We start from the raw sequence: 10,002 nt of genomic DNA, 5'->3' as shown, positions 1-10,002 counted from the left end.
CATGTGGAGTGAAGATGAGTTCGGTCGTTGGTTACACACGATTATCCCTAAGGTCTCGACGAGTGCATGGTTCAAGGGATTGAATGTAGGTCGTGATTTCATTCGCGTGATATCTCGGCTTATGTCCAATCACTACAACCTAAACGCGCATCTCTATCGCATTGGGCTCGCAGCAAACAATCTTTGTGATTGTGGCGATGGCTACCACGACATCGAGCATATTGTCTGGTCGTGTATCCGGTTCCATGCTGCTCGCACTCAGCTCTCTAGAGCACTAAGGCAGACAATCGGATATCCCCGTCCGGGATATCTTAGGTAGCCGTGATCCTGATCTTCTGCTTCATCTATACCTGTTCCTCAGAAACGCCGATGTCAACGTTTAATGATGTTTCCTTCGTTGTGTCCCTGTTTCATATCCCTCCTATCCAAACGTTAAACTTTTACTTAGTCGCGGCAATACATACACACACTCTTTACAGATACACGGGCCAAAGGTTATGCAGTCCACTGATCATTCAACAAGAGCCAAAGGTTGTACCGCTTATGACAACTCTACACGAGCTGATGATTGCGCCGGCTAGTGACCATTCTATTCTGGATTCCTCGAGTCGAAAAAGACGCACCACGCTAGATATGGGGTACAGACTAGGGGGGCGTTGCTGATTAATGGTCAGCTGCATCCCAATAGGAGGTATCCCGTATCGGACACACGTACAGAGCATCGAAGACTGCAACATACCAATTATAAGAACACTTGTAATACTAACCTCGAGCCAACCGCGAGTAATCGGTTACATATTACTAACATAGTTGTAAGCAAACATTGTCGAAATATTGAACTCCCGGCCCCGTTAGGCTGACGCCATATGAGCCTTAATAAAAATATATATTTTGGATAAAAAAAAATCCAAATACTGCCACTGTACCATACCGGGTAAAAGGTGTGGTTTCTGAGCCGTATTCGTGATATTTCTGATATGAGCAGATGCACTTTTGTTTTTAAAAAATGTTAAAAAGTTTTTTTTACCACTGTAACAATTTGAGTACAATTGAATATATGATGAATATCAGCTGTTATTCGTGTTGACGGTATTGAGCTTCGTCTTTATTAAATAATTTATCCGTAAGTTGGGTTCCGGAAGAAACTCAGAAAAATCGTTTTGGGCGACGAACGCGTTAAAAAATTTGTCGTAACATAAATTGATCATATAAAAATGGAAATTGTGATTTAAGGTAGTTTCCATCGTAGGTACCAAGTTATATCTATGATACAACCGCAAGGTTGACGTGGGACTACCTTAGCTTAGCAATCATTCGTTTGTATTGATTAAATTCTTGATTGAATGAAACAGTTTCCAAATTCAATTGAATTCAATGCTTTGTGAGTAAAAAGATTGTATAATGCCATGTAAGGTCAATTCATGCATTGTGATAGATTATGTTCTTCGTTACAAGTAAATTTAATGACAAACCTTTTACGTTTGGTATGATGCCTAGGACAAAATATATGTACGGAAGAATTATCAAACGATTATTTTATTTTACTTCGCTCAAGTGTACGTACTTCTCGAACCGCGAATTTGCTTGAAACTGGAAAGATCATTCGCTTCTAATGTCTGCACGATTTTCCCAGGTTCCTAATTTTAGAGGGTCGTGTTAGGACAGACATATTCCAGTCTGTAGAAGGCAAGCGAAGACAAAAGTACTCGCAGTTTGCCTTTATTTGCAGAGCCGATTTCCCCAGAAACATTGGTTTTGAAGTCTGTTATATATATTTTTTGACGTGGGACTACGTCTAACCGGAATATATGGAGGGTAAAATGAAAACCTAAACACAGAACATGCAGGAAAAAATGAAAGATTTCGAATGCTTATAGCTCGAACATTTCGTACTGGATAGGAGAGATGTTTGCATCACTTGATAGGGAATATTTCTACGCATCTATCGCAACTAACAAAATGTTGTTTTTCATTAGATAAACAATTGAATAACTGTAAAATATTAGGCGTTATCTAAACGCCCTAACTGCATCGTTTTGATTGGCCCGATTTACGGTTTCCCTAACACAGCCATCAAAACCAAGCAGCCTTGGGGAAATCGGCATTGCAAATACATGAAAGTAGGGGGACTTTTGTTCTCATCGAAAAATGTTCCCTAACACAGACTTTAAAACCAAGCAGCGAAATCGGCATTGCAGGCACACGAAAGAGCCTAGAGGCGAGTGAACTGAAAAGTTTAAACCCTCTTAAAGCCAAAAAGAAGAAAAAGAACACACGAAAGTATGGGGAGCTTTTGTTCCCACCGAAATGTGTTCCCTAATAGAGATTTCTAAACCAAGGTGCCTGGAGAAATCGGTATTTCAAATTCATGCAAGTCGGGGGTATTTTTGTTCCGATTGAAATGTGTTTCCCTAACACAGACTTCAAAACCGTGGTTTCTGGGGAAATCGGCTCTGCAAACAAATGCAAACTGCGAGTACTTTTGTCCTCGCTTGCCTTTGTGCAGAGTGGAATATATCTGTCCTAACATGATCTTCTAAACTTAGGAACCTGGGAAAATCGTGCAGCCACTAGAAGCGAATGAACTTCCTAGTTTCAAGCAAATTCGAGATTCGAGAAGTATGAACACTTTTGGGATGTAAACTTCAGAGGGAAATGTAAAATAAAATAATCGTTTGATAATTTTTTTTTGTCTTTATTGGAAAGATTTTCAGCCTTAGGCTGGTTCATCAAACGTTTGATAATTCTTCCGTACATATATTTTGTTCTAGTCATCATACCAAACGTAAAAGGTCCGTCATTAAATTTACTTGTAACGAAGAACAATCAATCACAATAAATGAATTGACTTTACACGGCATTTGTTCATTTTTTTCACTCACAGAGCAAATATATTGAACTCAATTGAATTTGGAAACTGTTTCATTCAATCAAGAATTTAATCAATACAAACGAATGATTGCTCAGCTAAGGTAGTTCCACGTGAACCTTGCGGTTATATCATAGATATAACCCACTAATTTTTTTTTATTCTTTATTTTTGAGACTTTCAGCCTCCTGGGCTGGTTCGTCTCAGGAAGTCTGTGTTAGGGAAACACATTTCAATCGGAACAAAAATACCCCCGACTTGTATGAATTCGCAATGCCGATTTCCCCACGCTCCATAGATTTGAATTCTGTGTTAGGGAAACACATTCCAGTCGGAACAAAAATACCTCCGACTTGCATGAATTTGAAATGCCGATTTCCTCCAGGCGCCTTGATTCAGAAATCTCTGTTAGGGAACACATTTGGGTGGGAACAAAAGCTCCCCCTACTTTCATGTATTTGCAATGCCGATTTCCCCAAGGCTGCTTGGTTTTGATGACTGTGTTAGGGAAATCGTAAATTGGGCCAATCAAAACAAGGCAGTTAGGGCAGATAACGCCTAATATTTTACAGTTATTCAATTGTTTATCTAATGAAAAATAACATTTTGTTAGTTGCGATAGATGCGTAGAAATATTCCCTATCAATTGATGCAAACATCTTTCCGTTCCAGTGAGAAATGTTCGAGTTATAAGCATTCGAAATCTTTCATTTTTTCCTGCATGTTCTGTGTTTAGGTTTTCATTTTACCCTCCATATATTCCGGTTAGACGTAGTCCCACGTCAAAATCGGAGAGAGTCGGGTCAGCAGCCGGCTGATTTGAGATGGAATTGCTCTATAGCCTAAATAGTTAGATTGGCATCTGTCGTCTTTTATTTTTATGATTTGAACCTACCGTACAGCTCTACGCAACGCCAAAATACACGGAGTTTTCCATGAATCCTTCCCCCAAGCAAGGGTGACACCTTTTGTTTACACCGAGTACCGTTATCTATTGTTCATTGAAACACAGTTTTGATTTGTGAACAAGTTCACTAAACATTCAAATTGGTTTAGAAAAACTGTAAACCGATTCATTGTTGAATAAAGTATAGGATTAGTATGGTTCATTGCTATGGTGATTGAGAGACATCATACGACCAGAACAGTAAAAAATATATGATAACTAAGAGCAGGCATACGACCACAAAGAGTTAAAACAACCCAGCAAAACTAATTTACATATTCACGGCTCCGAGAGTGTTACAGTTTTCGAAGTTATATGCTGCTAGCAACTACCAGTCGACGGTTCATCGTTGACTTCAAACTCTTCATTTCTTAATTCTTACCCCAGCTATAGACAACCTAGTATTTAACATCGAAAAACGCTTTTTGAACAGATTTTAAATTCCCACACCTGCTGAAAGAAAGTCTGAAGATTTATTATGGTTTCCTTCATTGAAATATCCATAGAAACACGCTCGCTCTGTTTGACATCCCAACACCAAAACTTCTAACAAGGGAATGGAAACCTGTTCCCCGAAACAAACACTTGATTAATGTTCACCTGACATAATTCCGCCATCGAAACACCCTCTTAATCCGCCTTTCATTAGACCATCATCGACCTAGGCGGTCACCCGTATCTTTCGAACTTCAAGACTAGCCAGCAACATCCATTCCCCTTCGTCTCGTCACGCATTGTGGCCGGTCGGGATCCTGACCAATGAGAAACACCCAACAAGTGCGCGCTTCAGAATCCTGTTGCGCTGAGCTGACCGACCTGGTGGGAATTTATGTCACTCGACTACGGGGCACTTCGGGACTGGAAGCAAACAAAAGATAATCCATAAATTTAGCCGGAACGAGCGCTCGGGCGCGCGCCTTCTTGGAGGCACAATGTGGCACGGTGTGGAAGTGTCCGCTCACTGGCCGCTTCAGATGGGATCCACGCCACGACGTGGGGAGATGTTCGGCTAGGATTTATCCGGAGGGCACTGCGCTCATAATAAGTTTGTAATCGTAAATCGCGCGAACTGTGTCTCTCTCAGGGTCTCTCGGCGCGGGGCGCTGTTGATTTGGTTGGGGTTTTGTTTTGCAACTTAGCTCTGTCCGTTGGTGCGCACCCGAGAGCTCGTACTGCCAAGTGAAAATTAATTTGTCAAATTGTCGTGATATTTATGTGACTAGGAGTCGAGCAGTTTCCCGCTGCGTTGCTCGTGGCGGGATTTTGTTTATGGGCGGAGTTCCCCCGCTTATGCTTATTGGGACAGCTTTGATTTAGGCAGGTTTCTAAAACGAGCACTAATTTATCGCGTGGCCAGTTTCTGATATCGAATTAAAGCAAGCACGAGCTTCGAGCGGGTGTTAATGAAAGGGAAAATTTGAATATTTCAATCTCAGTTTCGTCCCAGTCATGATCAGCCGGTGCGCTTGTTGCGCATCTCAATGTAAACAATCAATTATTCGCAACCTCACAGCCCCATGTAGCCAGTGTTACATCACGACGCTGCTGCAAGTCTTCGTCCGTGATCTCTTGAAGTGCAAGCAATATTTGGCCAGAAAACAAATACCTTTGTCCCGAATAAAAACTCGTCGCATCACTCACCTTCAGTGCTTATTATCGCGACCGTTTACCCGCATTCTCATCCCATCATCAGTGCCGTTGTCATCGCCAGCCATCACCTTGCGCCGTGGCTTTCGCCATCCAAGGGGGATTACAAAATTTCGCGGTTGTATTTCGCGCTAACCTCTACGCGAATTTGCAGGAAGGTGAGAGAGCCACTCACAAGAAGGGAACGAGGTAGACACTGACAGTTCATGTTTTTGTTTGCTCACCTTATATGACGCTGTAATACGCAACTCGTCACCTCAAGGTGCATCTTTTTTTATGTCGCACGAATTGCGCATCCTTTTTGAGGATTCGTTCAGGTTAGTGTTTGACCGGAAAAAAATATTTGTAATCAATCGGTGAAAATATGAATATCGCAAGTAAAAAGATACGAGACGAAAGAAAAGCATTCCATGTGGCAAAGATCGCGTTCAACAGCTTTGGTCATGATTATGGAATGCTTCAGTAATTATTGTATTTTGCTTTTAAATAGAATAGTGTCATATCAGAAGAATGTGAGTAAGTTCCTGTACTATGTCATTGGAAAAATCTGAATCCAAATTGCCTGTTATTGTTTTAATATGGATTTAAATGATTGTGGGTGACGATCTGTTCAAATACATTTCTATTGACGCCATATAAGTAAGTGCGAGTATAAGGTGTACAAGTATGACTTCACGATTTTTACGTGGGATTACATCTTTCGGGAACATATTGGGGGTACAAATTGAAAAACGATAAACGGTCGCATCGTGAAAAATGTCCTATTTCAAACGCTCATTGCTCAGTCATTCCATGATGGATTGATGAGATTTTTGCGTCAATCGCTTTTATATTCACCCGTGGAAAGCTCACACAGCGAAAAAAATTGGAAAAGGAATATTCGAAAAATGGATTTCCCAAATGCTTGTTTCGTCCAGGGCCACAGAGGACGGTTTTCATCATATCGCATTCCACTTTGGCATCTTTTATCGTGATACGCACCATCCGACAACTAATCACCATCCTTCTGTCATCATCACTCAGATGTAAAAACTGGTAGAGTGAACAAATAACACCCAACAACCGAGCAAAACGACCCTTTCTCAGGGCCACCAAATTATTTTCAAATGATTTAACGATGTAATTTTGCAAACATATCCAAAATCTGCATGCAACATATAGCCTAACAGAATCCTACGTTAACTATGCGGTTATGTCTCGGACACATACCTCGTGGGACTTTTTGTTAGAATAATTACAAGAAGGTTGTTCCCGCCTACATTAGCCTATTTGTTGCATATTTATTTAGGATAGTTCGAACAATTTCTTTCATTACTAAACTCTTCGATATTGATTTGAGATGCAATGCGATAACGTCTGAGATTGAGATGAGTTGCAATAAGATAACGAATGTGTTAAAAGAATGAACTCTTTCGGAAAAAAAGCTCTGAAAAGAACCGATGAATTATCTCTTGCATGGTAAACAGTGAAATGAAACAAATGATGATGATTTGAGTTGTTTTGAGTTAAGTTATCCAGACCAAAACAATACATATTTGGATCTTGTATTCACCACTGTCACCGAAACCTGTCTTGTTGCTGTGACGGACCCTTTTTTTTATCCAAAATATATATTTTTATTAAGGCTCATATGGCGTCAGCCTAACGTGGCCGGGAGTTCAATATTTCGACAATGTTTACTTACAACTATGTTAGTAATATGTAACCGATTACTCGCGGTCGGCTCGAGGTTAATATTACAAGTGTTCTCATAATTGGGATGTTGCTGTCTCCAATGCTCTGTACCTGTGGCCGACACGGGATACTTCCTTTTGGGATGCAGCTGACCATTAATCAGCAACGCCCCCCTAGTATGTACCCCATATCTAGCGTGGTACGTCTTCTCGACTCGAGGAATCCAGGATAGAATGGTCACTAGCCGGCGCAATCATCAGCTCGTGTAGAGTTGTCTTGAGCGGTACAACCTTTGGCTCTTGTTGAATGATCAGTGGACTGCACAACCTTTGGCCCTTGTATCTGTAAAGAGTGTGTGTATGTATTGCCGCGACTAAAGCCAGCGCTAAACGATGCTACGAACACCCTCGAATGCTGGACGCTCGATGATTCGACGCATCGTGTAGTCGACTGACGAGCTATGAGCCTCCAATGTCGAGCGTCGAATATTCGCGTTGGAAGGTAATCCGTTCGTTGTGGATTACATTCCAACGCGAGTAGCACGAGTCAAAGAATTTTTGTCATTCGTTGATTCGACACTCGATGACATTCGATACACCGCTACACGATTCGTCCGAATCTATCTTTGACAGATTGGTTTGTTTACAAGTTTTAGATGAAGGAACTATGAAATTGGTTCATAAAATTCAAAATATTCGGCAAAATATTGCAGTTTAATAATGTTGAGTTCAAGCATTTTTAATTTACAGTCCGATATCAGTACAATTGCTACGGCAGCAATTTCAATACTCGCATCGTCATCCAGTTTCCTAACGGTTTTGATGGTAAATAAAAACAATAAACATTCGATCCAAATGCTCGCCGATTGTTTGGACCGATTGCATTGAATCGAACATTCACTTCACCGTGTAGCAGCACATTCGTCACAACATTTGTCGATTCATCGAGTCAAATATTTGAGTCCAACATTAGAGTGAAACGTTGGACGAATCGTGTAGCGCCCGCATAAGTAAAAGTTTATAGATCGGATAGGAGGGATATGAAACAGGGACACAACGAAAGAAACATCATTAAACGTTGACATCGGCGTTTCTGAGGAACAGGTATAGATGAACCAAAGATCAGGATCACGGCTACCTAAGATATTCCGGACGGGGATATCCGATTGTTTGCCTTTTGCTCTCAGTGCTCTAGAGAGCTGAGAGCGAGCAGCATGGACCCGACGGACCCGATTATTAAGCATGAAATTCACCACTTTGCTATGCATATGACGATTGCGGTTGCTACACTGCGTGAAATAGAAGTTGGGAGCACTTAAATCTTAACCTAATGGATGTGGCGCTGGTTAAGGGATGTTTCGTAGAACGATATTTTCATATCTTCAGATGACTTTGAACGTGATGAGGAGACACATAAGCAACACGCCACATCAACATTCGAATATCTGAACTCACTGGACGTTTTTCACTGTGGACTCGATTGTTTTACGACTGTATGCAACAGTACAGCCTTCAACGTTATGTCGTTGTATTTCGTATTGTTCACCGTTTTCGCAAGGTTTGCTACTTTCTACAGGGACCGTTCGAGATCGACAACCCCGTACCCGGAATAGTTTTCATCGGATATCATTCATGTTCTTAAAGAGAAACGCAAAGCGCTAAAAAAATGCAAAAGAATTTTACCCCGGAAAATGTTGTTTCTTACAAACAGTTATTGCGATCGTTCAAAGTGTTACACAGGGAAGCGTATCAAGTCTACATCAATGGGATCGCGAATGGGCTAAAGGAAAATCCGAAATCTTTTTGGAAGTTTGTGAATAGCAGACGAAAGAACAGCGGAATTCCGGAGGTTATGACCTATGGTAACCGATCTTCGACTTGCGGACAGGAGACAGTCGAGCTCTTTGCGGAATACTTCAAGAGCGTTTATCAGGACTACAACCCAGGTACAGTCAACAATTTGATCTTCAGAACCGCTGACTTGTTGGAGTTATCGCATCGGGAAGTGAAACAAGGCTTGTCGGATCTAGACTCGGGTAAGTCAGCAGAACCAGACAGACTCCCCGTAAAATATTTAAAGGAATTCAAGGATGAACTTGTTGAACTCCTGACTACCTCATTCAATTCTTCATTTTCGTTCGGTTACTTCCCGCCGTTGTGGGAAATTTCCCATATTACTTCAATCCATAACAAGGGCCCTCGCTCGGATGCTGAAAACTACCAGGGCGTTGCAATCCAGTCTGCGATGCCAACATTTTTTGAGCGACTTGTTTATTCCTACCTTTACGAACGTATTGCCGGCCGTGTTTCACCAACACAGCATGGTTACTTGAAAGGAAAGTCAGTTGTCACGAACCTATGCGAGTTTTGCTCTACCGTCACGGACAGTATATCCAAAGGGTATCAGGTGGACTGTATTTATACAAATATGAGCAATGCTTTCGAAGTGGAAGGGATAAATAGCATAATGCACGCAGTGGCTGATTCCGACATTCACGGTAAGATGTTCGAATGCAGTAGGATGCATCTGGAGAGCAGAACGCAATATGTGAAAGTGCACAACAATTCATCTAGGTCATTTGGTGTCCACTCAGGAGTTCCACAAGGATGTCATTTGGGGCCTGTTTATCATTGATTTTATTTGATTTAAAGATATATTGATTTGATTTATTAATCCATCTGACTCATAGTCTTAATGAAAATAACTTAACCTAATGATGTGGAGGATGTCTAGAGCGGAGGATTTTCTGTCTAAACACTGTCGAAGACATATCGAAATCAAACAAATGTGACACTTCGTTGAATGCTCTTGTCATAGTGGACATCGGCTCAAAGTAACCGAATAGCGAGCGGTGGAATGGAACAGC

General features: G+C 41.3%; 1 protein-coding gene across 1 annotated transcript; it reads left to right on the top strand.

The window, feature by feature from the left end:
• Positions 1-8,801: 8,801 nt before the first annotated feature.
• Positions 8,802-9,770, top strand: LOC129773232 (uncharacterized). The gene has a single exon (XM_055776827.1). It carries the CDS (start codon positions 8,802-8,804, stop codon positions 9,768-9,770), a length of 969 nt encoding a protein of 322 aa, XP_055632802.1.
• The last annotated feature ends 232 nt before the right edge of the window (positions 9,771-10,002 follow it).

This window comes from Toxorhynchites rutilus, chromosome 3 (genome assembly GCF_029784135.1).
Source record: "Toxorhynchites rutilus septentrionalis strain SRP chromosome 3, ASM2978413v1, whole genome shotgun sequence".
Lineage (NCBI taxonomy): Eukaryota > Metazoa > Arthropoda > Insecta > Diptera > Culicidae > Toxorhynchites > Toxorhynchites rutilus.
Note: the sequence above shows the minus strand (reverse complement) of the source record. Positions and strands in the feature narration are given on the sequence as shown.

Bases quoted from the DNA above. Each gene is read 5' to 3' on its own strand.
- LOC129773232 (XM_055776827.1), top strand. From the start codon at position 8,802: ATGCAAAAGAATTTTACCCCGGAAAATGTTGTTTCTTACAAACAGTTA.